The 23163-nt window shown below is 36.4% G+C and overlaps 2 protein-coding genes across 2 annotated transcripts; both read right to left on the bottom strand.

Moving 5' to 3' along the window:
* Nucleotides 1-3: 3 nt before the first annotated feature.
* LOC113353103 (monooxygenase 1-like) lies at nt 4-3458 on the bottom strand. Its single transcript, XM_026596812.1, has 6 exons — nt 3256-3458; nt 3003-3149; nt 2864-2914; nt 1534-1699; nt 1126-1354; nt 4-867 (listed from the first exon to the last, which is right to left on the bottom strand). Exons 1-6 carry the CDS (start codon nt 3342-3344, stop codon nt 335-337), a joined length of 1215 nt encoding a protein of 404 aa, XP_026452597.1. The 5' UTR covers nt 3345-3458; the 3' UTR covers nt 4-334.
* Nucleotides 3459-12079: 8621 nt separating this feature from the next.
* Nucleotides 12080-14960, bottom strand: LOC113347293 (chorion class B protein M3A5-like). Its single transcript, XM_026590916.1, has 3 exons — nt 14626-14960; nt 12958-13132; nt 12080-12435 (listed from the first exon to the last, which is right to left on the bottom strand). Exons 1-3 carry the CDS (start codon nt 14780-14782, stop codon nt 12342-12344), a joined length of 426 nt encoding a protein of 141 aa, XP_026446701.1. The 5' UTR covers nt 14783-14960; the 3' UTR covers nt 12080-12341.
* Between the last annotated feature and the right edge of the window lie 8203 nt (nt 14961-23163).

Raw genomic sequence — 23163 nt, 5'->3', positions numbered from 1 at the left:
TGGTTTGAGTTGTTGCACTACATTGATAAAATTTACACTATATGAACATAAACTGATTTGGCAGTTACTATTAATTAGTAGATCCTGCCATTAATTGGTGGTATTAACGATGACTACTTTAGGACATTAGCCATCATTAATCACACATTTGACCATCCTTATAACCTTAACCAGGAGTGAATTCTACTACATGTGGACTAGGTTTTCTGACTTCGTTAAGGGAAACTGAGGAATATTCAAATGATGCTCCCTTTATTTTTCTGGTAAAAAAATGGAACATTTACAAATGGCAACAAGAGGAATAAACAAGACAACTTTATAAAGACATTTGAATTTAGAGATGACCACAGTTGTATTTAGTATGGGCAATCGAATTGCTGAAGAAAACAACTAGGGCAATGACCATCACCAACTTTGTCAATCGGCCAGACGAGGTTTCTAACAACATTCCGATGAGATAAGCCTGTGAAGACAACATAAACAGCCTCATTCTACGTTCTTTCACGTAACGGTCCATTGCTGCTTCAATCTTTACCTGCATAATTTTTTCGTCGATTCTTTTTGAACCCTTCGTGCTCATTGCTTGAGCCAAATTTCTTGCTAAGACAACAGCATCTTCTAAAGCAGCAGAGCCACCCTGGCCTAAGAAAGGACCCATAACATGCATGGCATCACCTGCTACAATAACTGTCCCTTTTCGAAAATTTCCTAACAGGATGTCCCACGGTGTCCGGTATCTTATTCTTGTAAGAGTCAATGAATCAAGATCACATTTCTTTACGATTTCTATAAGTTCTTCTGGGAAATCAGTGATGGACTCGATGGTCGATTCTTTGATGAGTTTGGGTTTGCTGGAAACTCCTGTATCTGTTTATATTGATATACAAAATGTAATATTAAGAAAAGGTTTTGCCAATCAATCTCGAGGAGTTAATATGTCAAATCATTTGTATTTTCTTTAAAGTATATCATGATCTTGGTCCTGGCGAATTTAAAATTTTGAACTCAAGGGTCACATATATGCCAGATAGAAAATATACTGGATTGTGTAAGCTTATCAGATTTAACAAGTGATAGATATTCGCTAACGGTTAAGATAAAAGACAGTAATTGGGTTCAACATACCAGAAGATGTCCATGGACGGGCTACAAACCAATACAGGAGATTGTCATCAACTGGCATTCTACCAAAGAGACAATTGTCTTTCCGTATTCGAATAAATTCATTGCTCAACCCATGACCAGATGGATAACTTGTGAAACCTCTAACTCCACATGTAGAGAAACTCTTTGCAGGTTTTAATCCGATCAACTCAGAGACAACTGAATGTACTCCATCGCATCCAATCACAACCTATTATCACCAAACCAGATTTAACATGTTATAAAAACTGAAATTAGCAAGTGGCATGAGTAAGGTATCTTTTAACATCTTCATGATAAGCAACAAGCTACTATGGGTTGAGTTGAACATGTGCATGCGGAACACCCAATTGTATTCAAAGTGAACAGTTGTTCCTTAAAACGAATTACCTTTGCCTTAATAGTATTTCCATCTTGTAGCTGAAGAATAGGTTGAGAAGTTAGGGGATCCAACTTTACAGCCAGTATGTGACACCCAAAACGAACTGTATTAGGAGGTAAACTATCAGCTAAGACCTGGACAAGATCATTCCTTTTCAAGCATCGAGCTTCTTCTCTACAACAATCAAAGAAAGACATAAATACACTTTCATTTCGAACGTGAAACAAGAAACTTGTTATTTTAACTCCATTAAAAGCTAGTTAAAGTGGACAAAATGCTGTAATACCCGAAGAAGAGTGGGGTGCTAATAGGGAAAATCCTAGTTAAGATTTCTGTTTGGTTGGCGTAATGTGCCTACTATGATGCGGCAACTGATCGCAGAGGAATGCAGGGAGTTGCATGCATAAGTATATATGAACCGGTTAGTTATGTGGCATATTGGCACTTGCAGGAACGAGCCAGCTAGTGAGATGGTAGCCAAGGCACAATGATTTCTGGTTTAAAACTACGTCCAAATTCCCTATCCATCAAGAATTTCTGGAAGAGCTCCTCCCTCTGAACAAGGATAAAATCCCTCTTGCCCTCGCATTTAGCAAGAATGATTCTTGTACTAGTTGTTTTAAATTTTCTGCAACATGTATATAGTTCTATGCAACGGATGTTAAAACCTTGGAAGTGCCTACCTCATCTATCGATCCCGCCATTCCCCCAGGTTTTGAAATCCATAACAGGTTTCATGGATTCGAAGAAGAAGAAAAAGAAGAAGAGGTAGGCACTTCCAAATTGGTTTTGGGAGATTCAAAAGCTGGCATCGCAAAGCCGTTTTCGTGCAAGTCAATTACTGGAATTGGTATGAAACTGAATATCAAATCCAAAAGTACAGGTATGCTCCCAAATGGTACTCTTGCAAGTTCAAAAAAGAAAAAACTTCCTAAAACTAAAGTTCCTAACAAAATTTCGGGAGATAAACTAATGGAGTATGGTTCTTCATAGGGCTTAGATTTTCCACCTCTAAAGATTAATCGTAAAGAAATGTTTAGAGATCTTGCAAAAAATCACGATGACTTAATTATAAAAGATGTTGACGAGTTTGCTTATTGTCACTAGGCAGTGGTATTTATCGCTCCACCAGTAGGCACTGGTCTTTTTTGTTGTTTGCAACTTTGTTTTAGCTGTATCGCTGTTTTGTTGCTTCTTTTGTGAGCAGTTCGTTCAGTTGTATACGCTCGCACACAGCTTGTGTGCCTTTTAATCTATCCTTTTGAACGATCAAAAAAAAAAACCTTGGAATAAATTTTTAGGGATGAGAACATAATTAGCCACATCTTACACGCTTACCTTAATGGTATCTCTTCTTGTTTGCCATTATTGAGTGAAATGTTTCGCAACCTGAAAAATTTAAACTAATATACTTTAAAACGATTTTTGTATGATTGGTTTCTGAACTAATATAAATTGTAGAACGAAGCTGGCTTACGCTGTGAAAGGAACAGCTCTTGGTCTAAGCTGAGCACCGACACCAAGTTGATCTAGTGCACGCCAACCGTTGGAGAAAATGCCAATAGCTGATCCAGTTGTTCTTATAGACTCCGATCTCTCTAGAACTACACTCTCAAGTCCCTTCCTGCTCATGAAATCATTTTTAAGTAAAATTTCAAAGCAAAGAACATTACTAGTGTCGCAATAAGAAAAACGAAAGTAAAAAAAAAAACTGGAATATGTATACGTACTTATGAAGTGCAAGAGCAGTTGCAAGTCCACCTATTCCACCTCCAACTATTACAATCTGTGCCTCTTCTATGTAATTAGTAGTTATCATCTTTCTTTCTCTCTCTAGATTTTTTTTTCTCTCTTTCGCCTAATTTCTTAAACTGCAAAAATGTTGGAAGTGAGTTGTGTTTATATGTAGCATTTCCAGAGATGTTTCTACCTGCTGCCACCACCCCCAACATGGAGTTGTTATATTTCCCAGAAAAAGCCTACTTGCTGCTTTTTTTTCTTTTCTTATTACACTGGTACCTTTATTAAAAAATACTTAATGATATTATAATTGAACCAACGTCCCAGGTGAAGTGAAGACAGATAGATCTGGTAAGAGCGTCCACAGTGGTACGATCAAAACCAAAGATCAAAGACCAAAACAAACGATCAAATTTGAGTTTAGTCTGTAGTGTCACGTTAAGGCAGTGGAGTATATTTAGTCGGGCGGATGTATAATCCACGCTTGCATGTGGAGCGTTTGTATAATCTTCGTTTGGGCCGGGCGGAGATATAGTTAACGCTGGTTGTGGGGGGTTGGTAAAGAATATGTTGGTTGTGGGGCGTACATATAGTTCACGCTCGGAGAAGGGGCGTACGTATAATCAACGCCTGGTGTGGCGGACGTATAATCAACGCCTGAATGAAGCATACGTATAATCAACGCCTGTTTTGAGGCGTACGTATAATCAACGCCTGTTTCAGGCGAACGTATAATCAACGCCTCATTCAGGCGTACGTATAATCAACGCCTCACTCAGGCGTACGTATAATCAACGCTTCTCTCTTCTCTCAGGCGTACGTATAATCAACGCCTCACTCTTCTCTCAGGCGTACGTATAATCAACGCTTGGTTTCAGTCAGGCGAATGAAGGAATCAACGCCTCATGGCAGGCGTACGTATAGTGTTGGACTTGTATTAACACACGTATCGAGCACGTGTGGAATTAAAGCCCAGACAATCTCTAACCACCACGTATAGCCCACGTGTTCACTTGCCCTTTACCCTAATCTTCTCCGTCTTCTTCTTTTCTTTTCTACCTCCTCTTTGTTTCTACCGCCCACAAACACAGCTTCTGAACCAAAAGAAAAGAAAAAAACGAGATACATCACAGTAACGAGCAGTAAAAGAAAAGAAAAAAACGAGATACTTGATGAACCCGGGTTACAAAAGAGGTATGTTTTTTTTTTTCTTAATCTCTTATGTTTTATCGTTGTATAACTTATTTAGGGTTTTATTTGTTAAAATTAGTTTATATAAAATTGGGTTTTAACGAACAAATATGAATATGAAATTGGTTAAATTTAATTGGGTATGTGTGTTTTATGCTTTTTTAGAGATTAATATGTATGTGAAAAAAACACTATTTGCTGCTTATGTAAATTTGGTTAAATTTTTGCCGAAAATAGTTATAGAAGATCTAATTTGTGGGCGGAATAGATTTATAATTTTTGGGTATTGTAAAAATCTGTGGTTATGTAGATTATGTGGGAAGTTCTCACCCTTCATCTGTTTCAATCAACCTATTTCAATTGAGAGCTTCCTTTTATTGCTTTTCTGCATGTTGTCTGTTGGTAATTAATTTTAGTGAATATGGTTATCAATAGTTGTAGTTATGTAAATTATTGGATTAATTTTAAAATTATTGGATTAATTTTAAATTATTGTAGTTATGTAAATTATTGGATTAATTATTGCTTTTCTGCATGTTGTATGTGAATATGGTTACCAATAATTGAATTTGTATTGTTTTTTATTGAATTTTGAGGTGATTAATTTTAGTTATGTAAATTGTAGTTATGTAACATATGTAGAAGAGCTAATTTCGTGAGTATGGAATTGATTTTTTAGTGATTTTTATGGAATCTTGAAGTGATTAAATTGGGTTGTGGAATCTTGTAATGATTTTCGAAATGCATCGGTGACGATTTAATTTGTGTTTGTGGAATTATAGAATTTGGAATTGATATGGTTTGTGTTAAGGATTTATAGTATTTGGAATATAAATGGTGATGGACTAATAAAAATATTCGTTAATGAGGGTTGGTCTTTTAATAATGTAACCGCATCTATATTGTGTGTGCACAGATGTTGAACAAATTCACAGCGCGGTTCAATGGTCGCATGAAGACGAACAAGAAACAAAAATCTGTAGCCGAAGAGGATTATAACTTAATCCCTACTGGTACAATTAAGGAAGTTGATATTCCCCGGTTAGGGAGGTTTCCTATACTGCAAGATGATAAACCGCACGCTACTACGGACATCACATTTACAGGGGAGCACAAATTGAAGTATCAACATCGTGGATCTTTGGCATCGGTAATTCATCACTATCAAACTATTTCACAACACTGTCCTAGAGCTAAATAAATTATTGAAAAAGCGGGATGGCAAAATTTACTGGACATACAATGTAGAGAAACCAACCATTCAATGGTTGATTATATTGCTGAGCGGTTTTGGGATACAACAAATACTTTTCACTTCCCATTTGGTGAGATGGGATTCACCCCCCTAGATTGGCTCATGTTGACTGGACTGAGTATCGGTGATGGGCCTGATGTTCCTTATGATTCGGGGAAGTACCAATTTGAACATGTTCGTGAGCATATCTTTCCGGATATCCAAGATGTCACGCTCTGTCCAAAAGCACCGTCGTGGGTTTCAAATTCAATTACAATTAAATATTTAAGGTCATATTTCTTCGAAGACAAGTTGGTTGCGGCTGAAAATGATAGCACCCTTGCTCATAGAGTAGCAATTGCCTTTTTCATGTATGTTTTGGGACATTTTTTCTTTTCTAATGCAAAGACTTATATTGATGCTGGATGGTTAGCTGCTTTTGAAAATCTTGATGTAGTTTCCACGTATGACTGGGGTGGTGCTGCGTTTTCGAAATTGTATGCGGCACTCCGTTTATCTGGGAGGAGACAGAAGGCACTATGTGGTCCATTCCAAGTATTAGAGGTATTCTTTCAATCTAGTTATTTTTCCTCTCATTGTTTATTTTGTTGCTAAGTTATTAAATTGGCTAATTATTTTGATGGAGTAGTTTTGGGGGTATGAATACCTGGGCATATGTCGACCAGAAATCCCAGAGGCGAGTACAGAACAAAAATGGCCCGTATCTTCTAAATGGAATGTACCGAAGAATACAAATGATATTTTCCGTTGTAGGGATTTACTGAGTAAGCTTACTGCTGAACAAGTGACATGGCGCCCATGGGAATCATACAGAGAAGTTCTTGCATCTGATATGGGATGCACGGCTACGCGGCTATCAGACTCGAGATATATATTTTCTTACATGGGCATTGTGAGTTAATAATTAAATTTTATTATATAACATAACTATATAACATACTTTTTTTCTATATAACATACTTACTAAATTCTTATTCCCTTTCTAACTGCACAGCACAACATGTATCTTGGTGAAAGGTGTTGGCGGCAAAACCATTGTACTTTCGCTGTTCCTATAAGACTACACACAGTTATAGGGGATATTGGCAATATTCAAGCCGAACGCCTAAAAAAAGAAGGTTTGGTCGATGCAACAGAGATAGTGCAAGTTGTTAAAGATTATGATATATATTTACAATACTGGAGAATGGTAACCAACTACAAAGATTATGTGACTCATCCTATTTGGGAAGCCCATACATATGGGTATGTCGGTGACTTGTATACGGAACCAATTGAACAACCTGCTGAACATGTACATATCCCTCCTCCACATCTATTATCCCACGTAAGTGTACTTTCGACTTTTTATTGTACGTTCGATTTTTGTTGGTATATTTGTACTTATGTATTTTATTTTTTCTTGACAGCATGAAGCTTACACATTATTTCAAGAAAATGCTGATTTTAATCAACAATTTCGCGAATTTACATTAAAACAAACGAAGGAGAGGATGGACGTTATTATGTCGAAAGAAGCAGAAATACAAAGGCTAAATAATGCGAACGTTGATTTGCAGCAACAACTATCTCTTTTCCGTATGCCGCACACTGTCCAACCTCCCCTTGGATACGGTTCCTTTTCCCAAACAATGCCATCACAAGTTTGGAGTTGTATGAATCAAGGATCAGCTTCAACAATGTCCTCAGTCAATACCAATGCGAGAACGCACATGCCTTTTATGGCACCAAGATCGTCGACTTCGGATAATGATAATATGAAGGGTTAATTTGTTATGACTATTTAGATGACCTGTCTTTGGAGTTATCTTTTCTTATCTTATATAGTATGTCATATATATAGTATAGTCATATCATATATAGTATAGTCATATCAGGTCACTGACAAACACTTTATCTTTTTTGGAAAACACATTTGCGTGAACCCAAAAAAATATCTATTTTTGGTTTTTTTAATGCTCTTGAAAATGGGTTATAAATTAAAGACCTGATCACTCAATATATGAATAACAATACATCTCTTCTGCTTCATATAGTAATGGAACACTATGAGAAAACCGCTCATTATTGCTCTTCTGTTTCTTCTTCATCTTCTTCTTCTAATAGTAGTTTTTATTCCTCGGATGATGATGCAATAGCAATTATGCAAAATAACATGGCCGTTAGTTTGGGAGTCCTTGTTACAAATTCAAAATGGCCTCAAACTCGTATAATACCAAGAGATCGTGAGTCAGGGGTTGAACTTCTATGGAACGACTATTTCTCTCCGTACCCAAACCAACCACCCAATGTTTTTCGCAGAAGATTTAGAATGCGTCGACAATTGTTTAACCGGATAGTGGAAGGTGTTACCAATGCAAACAGATATTTTGTTCAAAAGCCCGATGCTTGTGGAGTTTTAGGATTAAACCCTCATCAAAAAGTAACAGCAGCAGTACGAATGTTAGCTTACGGATGTGCGGCAGATGCAATAGACGAGTACTTACGCATAGGAGAAACAACTGTGCTGGAAGCTACTCGTAGGTTCTGTAAGACGATTGTGAATGTGTATGGTAAAGAATATTTGCGTGAACCAACGGCTGGTGATATTGAACTGTTGCTCAAGCAAAACAAAGACCGGGGATTTCCTGGGATGCTGGGTAGTCTAGATTGCATGCATTGGAAATGGGATAAATGTCCGTCGGCAGAATCTGGGGCTTACACCGCGTAAAGGGAGCGAAAGTATCGTGTTGGAGGCAGTGGTGTCGTATGACCTATGGTTTTGGCATGCTTTTTTTGGTATGCCCGGCTCTAACAACGATATTAATGTTATGAACCGTTCATATGTTTTTCGAAGTCTTGTAACAGGAAAAGCACCGCCGGTGAGCTATGAGGTGAACGGACATTCATGATATCGTATTATCTAGGTGATGGAATATACCCAGAGATTCCTACTATTATTATGGCCATTAAACATCCGGTTGGTAGGAAAAAGGAAATATTTTCATCGATGCAAGAGGGTGCAAGAAAAGATGTTGAACGGGGATTTGGTGTACTTCAACAACAATTTGGAATCATCAAACAACCTGCAAGAATGTGGAATCCAGATGTGCTTGCCTATATCATGAAAACTTGTATTATCTTACATAATATGATAGTCGAGGATGAGCGTCTACCCGGTGACTGGCCACATGTTTATGAACAACGTAGCAACAGCACCGGTTAATATATTAAGAGGCAATAGTGACGAGTTTTCCCAAATTAGAGCTCAGCAACGCCGACGTGCAATGCGTAACAAAGATGCACATATTCGCTTGCGTGATGACTTGATCGAATATATATGGGCAGAATATGGGAATTAAAAATTGTCGTTTGTCATTTCCTTTCTATGTTAAATTTGGTAATCATCCTCAAGTTTTCCCAAATGATTTTGCTGTACGTTCTATTATCTCTTTGTATGTAAACATCCTCAAGTTTTAATTAAGGTCGTATGTTTCAAAAAAGTAGAAATTTAATTCAAATCAACGGAAGTAAATTTAAAATCCAAAAATTACATAATAATAATGCTAATTGTTCAGATAATAAGAAATTTAAAACATAATAATACTAATAATACTACTAATCACTAAATAGGAGAAATAATTAAGGTTTGAACTATTCCGCCTTTGTGTTAAGATTGGTTTCTTCTATTCCGAACTATCTCCGCCCTGCGAAGTTGGAAGTACTCTTTTGTACAGGATCCATTTTTTGAAGATCCATCATAATGATGCGAAATTCGTCGTCTTCAGCTTGCTTGGCTATTTTTGCCGCATGTTCAGCTTGTTTTGCTGCAAACTCTGCTGCTCTTTGTTCCATCTTGAATCTTGATTGTGCTTGGTAATGAGTATTGAAATTTTGTTGTTCTTTAATAATTATTCCCATCAATTCCTCTTGGTGACTGGATTTCTCTCTCCCTGTTTTCTTCAATCTTTTTGCTGCTTTTTTCCCCATCTTACGAAGATATGTGTTCTCTATGTCTCCCCCATCTGTGTCGTTACCGGTCTCTCCTTGAGTTGTTGTTTGCGGTCCTTCATCATCTTCCTCGTTATTCTCATAAGTGTCCAAATCATGCGTCGTATCGAATACAAAAGTCGATCGCCGATTATATTTATATTTTCTAACACAATTGGGTAGCACTCTTCGTGCTTAAATTTTTTCCCATCGTTGCATTCCTTGAACCTCTTGTTAACTTCTTCAAGCTGTTAATGTTTTTAAAAACACTTAAGTACATGGGCGCTTATTAAATATTAGAAAACAATTGTTCGAAAAATCAAGAATGCTTACCTTCTTTTCAGGACCCCATCCAGTATGATATTCACCTTCAACTTCTGCCTCTTTTGCCGAAAATAACGCCACATCTTTACTTATTCCCTGATATCGTTTTTGCCAAGAACTCCAAGACCGCTCTGGATTATTAGGTAAATGAAGTTCAATATCATCCTTGATACGAGTCCACAACGTCGCCTCTGATTGATCAGCTCCAACACTAGAATCTTGAGATATAGATAAATGAATTTTACACATTGTTACATCTTCGATTGTCGTAAAATTTGGACCTCGTGCTACTCTTGGTGCCATTGTAAGCGAATCCGTGAAAATTTTCCAAATGATTTGAAAGCAGAAATAATATTTCTTCTTATTGGTGTGATAGATAGTTTGAAGTATTAGTCGTGGAAAAATGTCACAGGATCTCATGTGTATATATAGGTGTTTCTTCCGAAATTTTCAACGTTCCAAAATGTCTTCCAAACTTTCCAACGTTCCAAATTATCCAACGTTCCGTTTTCTTCAACGTTCGAATTACCAACGGTATAAAAAAAATTCAAAATCAATTTTGTCTAAGTATTTTAATTTTTTTTTAAACTCAAGCTTGGGGCGGAGCTATTAAGTCCGCTCAACAACAGGCGTTAACTATATAAACGCCTGGCGTGGGGCGTTAACAATATCAACGCCGGGCTGGGGCGTTAACTATATATACGCCTGGAGTGGGGCGTTAACAATATCAACGCCGGGATGGGGCGTTAACTATATATACGCCTGGAGTGGGGCGTTAACTATATCAACGCCGGGATGGGGCGTTAACTATATAAACGCCTGGAGTGGGACGTTAATTATATCAACGCCTGTCTGGGGCGTTAACTATATATACGCCTGGCGTGGGGCATTAACAATATCAACGCCGGGCTGGGGCGTTAACTATATATACGCCTGGCGTGGGGCGTTAAGAATATCAACGCCGGGCTGGGGCGTTTGTATAATCTTCGTCTGAATGGGGCGTTAATTTTATGAACGCCTGACGTGGGGCGTAAACTTTAGCAACGTCCCAACGGGCGAACATTTTATCAACGCCTGAACCGGGCGTAACTTATATACACGCCTCTTTATGGGGCGGTGACTTTACGTACGTTTCACAACAGGCGTAGATTATATACACGTCCGATAACAAACGGTGATTATACATCCGCTCCACTATATATAGTTTTGGTCTTGGTCCCAGACCAAATATGGTCTGGAATTTGGTTTTGGTCCAGATTTTAGTCTTTACTCCGTCCCGTTACGTCTCGTCCCTGGACCATAATTATAGGTTTGCTCGTCCACTGCAGTTGCTCTAAGGATCCTGAAACTACTCGACCAGGATAGCACTTGTCCAAGAACACCTAAATAGTGTAATGTATATGGAGTCCTGAGGAAACAGAAACTTCAGTGAGGCTAATGAATGTGCTTTTCCATGTTACTGATCTTTAATTATTCATCATAGATTAAGGCGAAAGAGAGGAAAAAGATAATGCAAGTGGATCAAGTCATGGAGCGTGCTGAGTTCGATATGTATATATGCGTACGCCCTGGCGTCATCATATGCACTAAACTTCAAGTATCAAAGGTTTATACATAGGCAGTACCAGTTGACTGGTGACATCATCATAAGGCCCACCTATGTCTATACTTGAAAGACGTATGCAATGATGTAGCATTTGATCCAGCACTTGTGGCTAGCAAGTCCCATCCCATGTAAAACTAGCACGATTAACGGATGGGTAGAACATCGATGCAAAAACTGAGCTCTGAGCTTGTTTTCTAAAGAGATTATACATATTCACCATGAGTCAGACCATAGTTGGTCAAACAGCTGACTTGTGTAAAAAATATTAAAACCAAAGATTGCAGGAATATGGGGTGTTTGTTCTTTAGGCATGTGAATCTTACATGCCTTCACATCCAGCTGTGAATCTTACCTGCTTTTGTTTGAGATATACAAGGAAAACAGTGAACTTTTTTGTGATGGATCTCGTTTTAAAGTGCTGATTCAAGCAAGAGGAAAACGATCCACATGAGTTAAATTAGAGCTGTGATCGGCGGAAACAGTAAACTTAATTAACATACATAGTGTACACTGTACAGATACCTACTTGCTTCTACGAAATCCCTCCAAAGCTGTAAAACGTATCATTATGTTTTGATGCTCATGCAGAAGTCAAAGTTCAAGCAAATGTATGTACAAACATAAAACAGTAGTAAGAAGTCTGAGTTTGACGACTTGAAGTATGACTTTCATTGCCACTTAGAATCATTAAGAAATAATAATGAAATGACATGCATACAATCCAGTAGTCTTCATCTTCTCCATTTATCAATCTCTCTTGAAGTTGCTCGGATTACCTTTTTTGTTTGCACAACCAAATCATCAATCAGAACTCCTATTTCTTCCCTGAACAAAGTGGAGAATAAACGTAGAGTAAAAGAAAGTCTAGTCAGTGATTTTTCCTAAAACAGTTAGAAAAGTCATAAGGTTAAGGAGAATCACAACTTAAACATTGAAACCAAGTGGTGGATTCGGTATTCCAATTCCCAAACAATATACCAATCAGTTTTTAATGAGGATAGTATGATTCAGTTTTTTTTTTTCAAAAGCAAGGAATACAAGCATGTGGTGATAGTATGATCTAGCACCCGATTTTGGATATCATCCTTCTGGAAGCCAATAACAGAAAATTAAGAAGTTATTTCATTGTTTCAATGGAAACTTTTTTCCGGCCCAATCAACTGTAAATAGGTTTCGAATTTGAAGTGAAGTTTGTTCTGAAACCAATTTTTAGGTCAGAATTCTAGTTTTTGGAAATTCATCTTTTGATTTCTGAACTAAATGCTATGTACACGTGTTAACAATTCATATCTTTAGAGGTAGACAGATGAGTACTAATAAAATTGCAAGATAACCAGATGTACTTACTGAGAAGGAAGATGTCCGTTCTCCAGAGAAGGTCGCCCAACATTAGAATATCGCCGAACGTCATCGTGTGCAACTCCTTTCCCCATGCCGTAACCAAAGCCAGCTCCAACTCCACATCCAGCACCAAACCCAGCTCCTAGCTGCAGTCCAGGAATTCCAGGACCTATCCCTACACCTGGTGTCATAGAAATAAGCAAACATATCCTTTTAGCCAGATTCATAAGAAATATAATATCAAGTCTCCTTTCCACCTGATTCATGCTTTGATGCACTTAAGCAGTCTATCTCAAAAGCCTGTACAGGATTAAAAACAGTAACATGTTCAATGGCGTCAATAATCAAGTTAAGCAAGTTATGGATATAATCGTTCAACAAAAACATGCATGGGCTACCCATTAAGATAGAAGGACAACCAAAGAAATATTGGTTACAAGCAAAAACGCATTGTTCTCAAAAGTAATTCAGACATCTGCTTGATATTGAACAAAATAGATGAGCAGGACAGGAGAAAATGGATTAATACATATTATGTAAAGAAATGAACCTTTGATTAACACGAGCATAGATCAAATGACATGTTCAAACTACATAACATGCAAATACCAAACTTAAGGATAAGATCGCTCCACAGCACGCTTTTTTGCTTAGACTCTACACTATCAATAAATTACCTCGGTAGAATGAACAAATGAGAATAAGCACAAACTCCAAAAGAGTATTAGAATGCTTTACTGAAAATATTATTTAGACGACAATTAGGATAAAATGTCAGGGAAATTTTGCTCCAATTACATAAAAAGGTCACACATTAGAAAAGAACAAAGAATTCTCAGTATAAGGAGGATCTGCAGCTTTTCCCCATAACTTTGACTTAAGCAGGAAATTTCTGTTGACTGTAACATCTAATCCTGTCTTTCTCCTTATTTTATCATCACGTATTTATCTTCTCTCAAGATCCTGAAGTGGTAAAAATGCCTTAATATTCTATATTCCCCTCTACTTCGCTTAACAGTCAAAATAACCAAAAGTTTCAAGTTACAACAGTTTCAAACTCGAACAAAGAAAATGCAACACATGGAAAAATTTATCTGTTCTTAATCCTCTACTACAGCAACTTATACGGTCATATTCCGACATGATTTTGTTCATAGACAGCTGATTCTGTAAGACGCATATATCATGTTGAACCAAAAGTTTTCGAAACAAAACACATTGAAGATGGTGTCACAAATATAAGAAGCAGATATAAATACTTAGTATGTTTCTTAAGAGTACAGGATACTACTAGGAACTGTTGATTCCACATGTCATCTACATCCATGGGAAAAGCTGAAATATTAGTTTACCAAATCACTGATAATGCAAATTAACCATATCACAACCATTTTTCAGTAACTGCTGACTATAAGTAACAATTTAAGAGGCGTAAAACTTTCATGGTCAACCTTGAGCTGCACGGGTACCTTCCTAAGTGATTCATTTGGGTCTTTTTCACAAAAATACCAGGGTTTATGAATTGGTACAAATGAAATTATTAATATAAGAAACCCCATTAAACGAAACAAAAGCAGCAAGAAATTCTAGTAGAAATCCATAAATTAAAGATAACAACAATCAGAAAGTGAAGATTTTATGAAAAGGGTTTGTGCAAAAAAGATGAGATACTACCTCCAAGAAATCCAATACCAACACCGAGACCACAACCAACACCAATACCAAAAGCAGGGCCAAGTTTCCCTAACTCATTAGTCTTGATAACAGGCAATTTCCATAGCAAACCCTTGTCATCGTTGTCTCTCCTTTCTCTCCTTCCATCCCCACTCATCTCTTTCTCTTTTTTTCCTCTTTCTCTGTAGAACTGACAAGTTTGAGTGAGTTGTTGAGTGTTGGTATGGGTGGAAGAGAGTTTTGTGATGTTGATTTGGTTTTGATTGCTTCTTTCTCTGGTATGAGTATGACTACTCCGGAGACCGGAATACTATGCTTCGTTTGTCTTTATATGTTTCCCTAGTCTCTGTCCTCTGTCCTCGCCTCATTTCTCTGGTCCACGTTTCTGTGACGGATGCCGAGAACGGCCGTTGAAAAGTAATGGGAGCATCTTACGCGTCAGGGTCGTAGTAATAGCCTATTTGGTGCCACTCCAGAAGTTGCTTTTTGAATTTGAATTCTGAAAACAAAAAACTTTTGTATATACAATTTCAGAATTATTTTTGGAAATAAAAAAATTATTTTTTTGTGAAGAAAAATTATCGTGTTTGTGATTTATGTTTTTGGTATCCAAACCAGCTGAAATGACGAGGGTACCAAGTACATCACAATCTTTTTGGTATCAACCTACGCATATACACCTTGTGTCATCTATTACAAACAAGCGTTGTCAAGGGGATTACTTAAATAAGATGTACACTTGGTATATAGAGTAAGTTTGAATCTCAACCAAACTATGGGATCAAACCAAGTGTTGGATTAACGCAGAGTGTTATTACTTTAAATATGACTTTAGTAGTAATTATAATGCAAAAAGTAAAGCAAAGGCACATAACAAGATTTTGTTAGCTAGGAAAACTACAAGGAAGAAAAACCATGGGACCTGGTCCAATTTTGAATACTCTCCGAATTAAGTCGTTATACAAAGACTACTACAACTTCGTATAGTTGAGGCCGAGTAAAATAACTCCAAGCTACTCAGTTCCTTCTCCCTGCGCCTATAACCAATCTGGTCTATGCACGTTAATCCTAAGATAAAGTCCACTATCTTAGTCGTTTCACTGCTGTGAAGACTTCAACTGCTCAACTTTGTTGGATCATAATCTGAAACAATAAATGACTAACTTGTTCCGGTAACCTCTCTATCAATCTCCAAGATCAACAAGTTAATCAGAGATAAGGTTGAGCATAAAGGTTCTTCCGTTTAATCAATATAAACTCTTTTGTCTTATTAGATCAACTAAGATCAAGATTACTGAAATAACCAATCTTAGTTCGCAAACTATTAAAGTAGATTTCAAAGAGAAACACAAAGATAGATTACCGATTTATACAACAAGCTTAAAATGTTTATACGAGATAAACAAGCTTGTCCGATCTTAGTCAATCAAGTGTGCACGAAGTTATCACGAAGATCAGAATACCAAAAACAAATCTTCTAGTCTTCAATCTTCATTCTTCAAAGTACCGGCACAAACAACTTGATTCTATTAATGATCAATCACACATTGAACAGAGTCTGTTAAAATTGGATGATCAAAGTTCTTATCTTCATATCTTGAATCAAAAGATCAGATCTGAAATCATTAGTCCTTGAACTAGTTCGAGTGATCTTATATCAGAAGAGAATGATCACGGAATAAATAAACTAGATCAAGGTTCAACTTTACCGATAATCAATCAAATCAATAATCCAAAACTCATCAATACAAATCTAGTTTCCCACCAATGGTACTACTAGTGCTTCTTTGATCCCACAGAAGTCTTTAAGCGAAGCGCATGTAAGAGATTTTACCTAATTAGGATACTTTCCTCTAGAACGAGTATTACAAGAATATTTCACCGGGCTTCCCACATAAATGTTTAGTTCAGCATGTCAAAGGGATAAGTTTGCAAGAACTACAAATTTCACTATTTATAATGACCAAGGTAGTTTGGACAACAAGGAATTTCCAAACAGATATCTTCACTGCATCTTATCTTTTGAAAACTGAAACTGAAGCGGGAACAAGTTAGCAAATCATATCAAAAAGGTGCTCGGTGGAAACAAATAACTCTCAAGTAATCCCTAACATGCTTCACAGTTCTAAAAGATAATAAATTAAAATACAACTATAATATAAAACATATAACACATTTTACACCCAACACTCAGCATGGCATCATAAATATGACATTCATGAAAGAAATGTTATTCTAACACCACCTCCTCAGATATTACGACCATAATAACAATATCCATAAAAGACCACCTCCAGATGATCCACAAAAGTGACGCTAGAACAACCAATATATGTTACTCTCACTTCGCCGAACTCATTAAAGAAGACGAAGAAAGAATAACTCCAGTCTCACAATAATAGCGTCATCCACACAGAGCGCCCATACAAACCATGATTCATGAAACTACCATCAAAATTTAGAAGGGTTTACAATCACGCATAATATGCACATAAGTGATTTCCCCAAAATATAAGGTATATATGATATTCTACTGGGGAAAAGCCGACCTACTAAATAATATTCAACCGCGGTAAACCCGGTAGACTACCATAAGATAATAAATTAAATAATATTGAATCGGGTAAAACTGGCCTACTAAATAATATTCAAACATCGTACCACTTCCCTACTCAACTTAGGAATGAGCCGTGGGGAATACAGACACTCATTGCGGGAAAACCACATAACTTAGTAAGGAGCACGACTATAGTTGAATTTCTTTGAGGGTTAATTCGGTTTCAAATACATTCCAGTCCGAAGTCTGATAGTAGGCTAGTGTCTGTAGCGGCTTAATACAGTTTGGTGTTCAAAGATGGACGAGGTCCCGGGGTTTTCTGCAGTGCAATTTTCATCGTTAACAAAACTTCTTGTGTCTTGTGTTTTTCCTTTTCCACATTATATTGTTTTATCTTAAGAATAACACAAGTAGTACGTATTCAATCTAGGTATAGTTTAAGTCTTTATTTATTTTGTTCGATTACGAGACTTGTTCTCGTAGAATTCATATCTTGAAATATAAATAACAAGTTTCATACTTGGCAGAATTCAAATGCTCTTGATTTGGGTACAACTAGATTGATCTTGGATATTGATTTGTGAGATCATCCAAGATCTCTTCTATACAATCAGGTTCACGTGCTTTGTTGTCTAGACATATTGATTGTAGAAGAGATAAGAGAAAAACTATCTCTCTCTCTACATATATATATATATATATATTATTCAAGGATCTTTAAGTAGATATACTTACAATTGTATTAGGTTTCGTCCATACAGGTTGCTAAAAGAAAAGGTTGGTGGTTTACTTGGTACCCTCTCCTTTTCAATTGGTATCAGGAACAGGAAAACACCGTTAGACCTAATAAGTATGTGTTTGTGATTGATCTTAAAAGTTTTTCCTGGTGGGAAACTGCTTTAGGAGGCTCATTTCGTTCGCCTGTAACGTACACCAGAGTTTCTTTAACAAGAGCAAAGATTAAGAATCTATCATTCAAGAGCACTAGGATTCAGTGTCTTAAAATATTGTCTCTCAATCCCTTTAAGTAATGCAATAAAAAATGTTTTATAGACGAAGATCTCTTCAAATCAATTAATAATACTCTTGAATTCTTGCAACATCTTGGTTTGACAAATAGAAGGTTAATTCCTTGTATTGTTCTGACTTTGATAAAATCAGCTTTCAGTGTGGATAAGTTGGACATGTCAAGTCTTGCGCAATCCCTAAGAAAAAGACGATAAAGATGTCGACTACTCCTATTGGTTATGGAACTCAATTGTTTGACCACTTTATTAACGGAAAGGGAAATGTATGGCAGATTTAAAGGCTGATCAAGAATTCTCACCCAACTGATTATGCTTCAAACACGAGAAATGAAGACTATCATTCTGAGATGGTTCATGAACATCTTGCTCACCCAACTTCTTGGTAACAAGAGTTTGGCCCCACCCAATCATGTAAATAGCTTTATATGGGGCAAGTGACATATAAGTAGTTCTTTTTGTTTTTATGTTTATTTGGTTTATCGCGATCTTTTCGTTTTATGTCTTATCAGGTGATTCTAATGGGATCTGAGTATTTTTTTGATACTCTACACTGGACAATGAAGAAAAAGAACTCTTTCAAGCAGAGAAGACACTAAAAAATCCATCTTGTCATGTTGAGCCTCGCTCCGTAAAGATGTGTCTCTACAACGTAAATCTCTATGCGGTATCATGGTTGTCTCCTAAGCATTTGTATATGTAAAAGAGGGTGTATGGCTTTGGTGCTACCACATCACAATTATGACTCCAAAATATAATGACTCAATGTGGGTATCAACAAATATTGCGCTCTTCTCGACCTATTGTCCCTGCCTATCTGACTCTTAAGTAATAGACGTAAAAAAGATCCATGGGATTGGTTGTTAACTATCCAAGTTAAGGATGCTCCTAGACCTTCTAATCATCATGTTGATATTTAAACTTATATATATATTTGAATGAATATAGATCATCTTAACATTATCCATTGATTATCAAAAATGGTTGGGTAAAGCAATTCATCTTGGTATGATACATACTCTTTTTGGATCATGTATCAATTAACCGACTTATGTCATAATTTTGATTGAGTTTATCTCATCAATTAGGACTTATCTGAGTCTTAGTGATAACATCTAATACTCTGTATCGATTTATCGAGAAAATCCTCCCTAGAAAGGCACTTTTGAAAATTATTAAATGATTCAGATAATTTCTTTAAAGAAGCTAACTATTCCGGAACCAGTCAAGCCCATTAAGGCTAATATAAGGTCCGCGGGCCGCCAACCACTGTATATTTCTTCTTCCCCAACAGTTTGCGAACAGGAGGAGAAAAATACCTAAGGCCACGGGACCGGCTACTATTGTCATGATTTTGGAGTTGGTTTTACACAATCTTGATACCATCTTGCTTGAAAATAAGTTTATTCTTCAAAAAGAGTGTCAATTAAGGTGATTGTTCTTAAAAAGAGTATCTTCCAAGTAAGTTTTTCCTTCTTCTCCTTCTCAATTTACTATTCATAGTAAGTATAGTTAGAATCAATGGGGATGTTGTGAAACCTAAGAAAATGGCTAAGTTAACATCACAAAAGGCATGTACCCTAAAGGAAAAAGGTAAATCAAGTAATCAAACATCTTATAGGATTGTCTTTGTTAATGAAGATTGCTCCAAAACCTATGACAAAATTCTTTCTTGAGGTTTCATCTTAGAAAATAAATCGGCCAAGGATTATGTGCATGTTGCTGAATTATCTTGTTTTAAAAAGTATAAACTTGGCGACATCGTTGATGATGAAGGATTTGACATTGTCGAAATAGTATTCTATGCTAACATTCATGATGTTGATCTTCAAAAATTGTTCCTAAGAACTATGATAGAAATAATGGTTATTAAAGTTGATAGGGATTTGTTGGAAAGCATTACAAGTCTACCTGTGAGCAATGTAGTTAATATCGAATATCAGTTTGTCTCGGCCAGGGACCGGTACACTGATACAACATTGTACCGGGGAAATTTCGGTTTCAAATATCGCTCTAATATCGGTTTAAAATTTTATTTTTATAAGTATGTTACAGCGACATTTCAGAGTACGAGTAATTATTTTTCACTAATACAATAATACTGTTAAGGGTAAAAGAGTAGTATCTGTTAGAAAATCTCGGTCCACGTTGCACCTTCTCACCACATGTTTACCAAGTGTCAAAGTCTCTTGAAATACGAGGGTCGTCTCGTAAATATGTCCGATATTTTAGACATGAGATGAGGATATAACAGTAGAAGTTGAGAAAATTTCTTAAAGTCAAGTTTATCATCATCTTTTTGTTCTTCACGGAGTCATCTCCTCACTTTCTCTGTCTACCTTTTCACAGCTAAAGATCACTATTTAATTTGAAGATTAGGAACATTTTGTTTGCTTTGTATTTATAGGTAGGATGGGAATTTCAGCTTGGGATTTGTGTAGATATACTTGAACCTGTATATCTCTTTAGTGGGCAGTTATCGATCTAAATCATCATAATAATTTAGTTGTTGATGATGACTAATCAGTTACTGAGAGTTTAGTTTAGTGTACATTGAAAATATCGGTGATTTGATTGGTGATTGTTTTCAGATTATTTAAAAAGATTGATCATAATTTAAGAATTATTCTTATTCACTATGTGAATCAATATCCTTTATTCATTCTCATGTAAATGCGAATGATGAACAGTTCTCTTGACTCTGCTCTATTAATTTTTTTAATAAATTTCGGACTTAAAATCTCGGCCGATACTACCGATTTTAGCCGAATGAGACTATTCCGGCCGAAATAATCGTAAAAATCTCGTATAGCGAAATTGTGAGTTCTCACTCTTGGGACGAGATGCAGAATTCCACCGAAATCTCCGCCGATACAGCCGAGATCGACTACACTGCCTATCTCGACTACACCGCCTATGAGAACCTTCTCACTTCCTAGATCAAGGGAAGATAAATCTTTTTGTGAAACGATTTCCTATAAAATCATTGGTAATAGTATTGGTTGGAAAGATAGAAAATTTCCTAGAAAATTTCCTATAAATCTTCCGATGCCTTTGAAGATTTTTGGTAAGTTTGTGATTCCAAACATTTGTCCTTCCACCATTGAAAATGCTCTTTGGAGTCCAAAATTTGCGGAATTGGTATACTTTCCTGACTTCGGAACTCAAAATCTTGATGTGCGTGGTTGGATCATGCATCAAATGGCCACCATGACTCTTTTGACAAGAAATTAAGTTTCCCTTGTTTAATTGAAAGGATTTGTCGACCCTTCAATATTGCTCCAATTAGTACTCTTAGAGCATCTCCAATGCTAGGGGTGAAGGTCTTAAAAAGACAAGACACCTAGGATTTAGCACTTTTCTAATCAAGAATTTATCTCCAATGCCAAGGTCAAGGTAAGGTAAAAGCATGACATGGATGCCATCTCATAAGAAAGGGTAAAGGAGAAAGTCATATCTTTACCTTCTCCATGACCCAAGGTCTTTTGACACATAATCAATTCTTTATTCCAAAATTAATTTGTCTCTAAGTTCTAGGGTAGTAATATCTTGGCATTGGAGATGAAATTTGAGGTAGAAAGTATAACTTTCATTTTTTTTAGGCACATAGTAATGACCCACAACAAAAAGGTATTAATAGGACCTCCACCTAGGATTACCTTCACCCCTAGCATTGGAGATGCTCTTATTGGTACTCCCTCTCCCAATCTCAAGACTACTTTTCAATAAATGAGAATGAATGATTACGAGAGGAAAAGAAATCCTTCTTCATGTTCGATTGGTTCTTGCGATCCGACTTCCTTGAGTATTTTTCACAAGATTCTCAAGAATGTTAAAAGGGTATATAACAAGGTACATAATGTATTCAACAATAAATGTGCTTGCTTGCTTCAAAGTTCCCCGAAATCAAGGATGATATGGAAAAGATTCAAGATTCATGGATTGGTTTTGAAAGTGGGTACGATGTCCAGCTCCTTCACTTGCCTCTTCTTTTTGTTTCTAATCAACTCCATGTAGGAATTTTTATTCTTATATTGCTCTAGGAGGAACATTAGCTTTTGGAATAGCGTTTTTATGTAAATTACATTAGCTATTTTAAATTATTATCATCTTGCAATCATTTAAGTTTATTTATTTAAATTTTGTTTTGGAGATGACTTGCAATACCTAATATATATATATGTGTGTGTGTGTGTGCGCGCGGGTGCGCGCGCGCGCGCGTATGTATTGCTTATTTTTTAAGATTCGTTATATTTTATCATATTTCCGGTGCTTAGAACAGATATCACATATGTTCTCATAGGTTAAGCTCTCAACTCTTTGTGTTTGAACCCACCAAGCGTTGGTATGTCAAGTTTGGATATCATTTTTTTAGTGTCAAAACTCGTCTAGAGTCTCTTGATTAATTACTATACTCAACTTCGTTTACGTTTGACTAGAAAGTCTAGGAATGTCGAGACTTACAAGTATTATCTGAAGACCTGAAGAATGTGAAGAAGTAATGACTGTAACGAAGACATCATCCTTCCTCTTGAGGTTAGTAATACGGACTTGACTTGTTTTCATTCCTAACGTATCTTTCAAGTCTCTTTATATTTAAAACATAACATGTGAAGCTATATATATGACCCTCTAGTGATTAGACTTGGTCATAACATTATGATCAAAGTATCAAGGAAATATATTGAATTACGAAGTATAACCCGTATCTTTTGAACTTTGTAAATACGACATCAACATAATCTATGTATTTAGTTACTTTATTATGTGTGGAATATAGGTATGATTTCATCCTAGAAAACTATGTATTATTACATTGGTTTAAGGAAGTAGATGTGTGAACTTGTTTCGTAATTAAAAAGGGAAATCAATAAGTGTGTTGGTCCGATTTTCATTGAAGATTATTTGGATGACCAATGCAAGATGACAAGGTAGAACCAATCTTAATTTATGTTG

Source organism: Papaver somniferum, chromosome 2 (genome assembly GCF_003573695.1).
Source record: "Papaver somniferum cultivar HN1 chromosome 2, ASM357369v1, whole genome shotgun sequence".
In the NCBI taxonomy this organism is placed as follows: domain Eukaryota; kingdom Viridiplantae; phylum Streptophyta; class Magnoliopsida; order Ranunculales; family Papaveraceae; genus Papaver; species Papaver somniferum.
The sequence above is the reverse complement of the archived record's forward strand: the minus strand, read 5'-3'. Positions and strand labels throughout refer to the sequence as shown.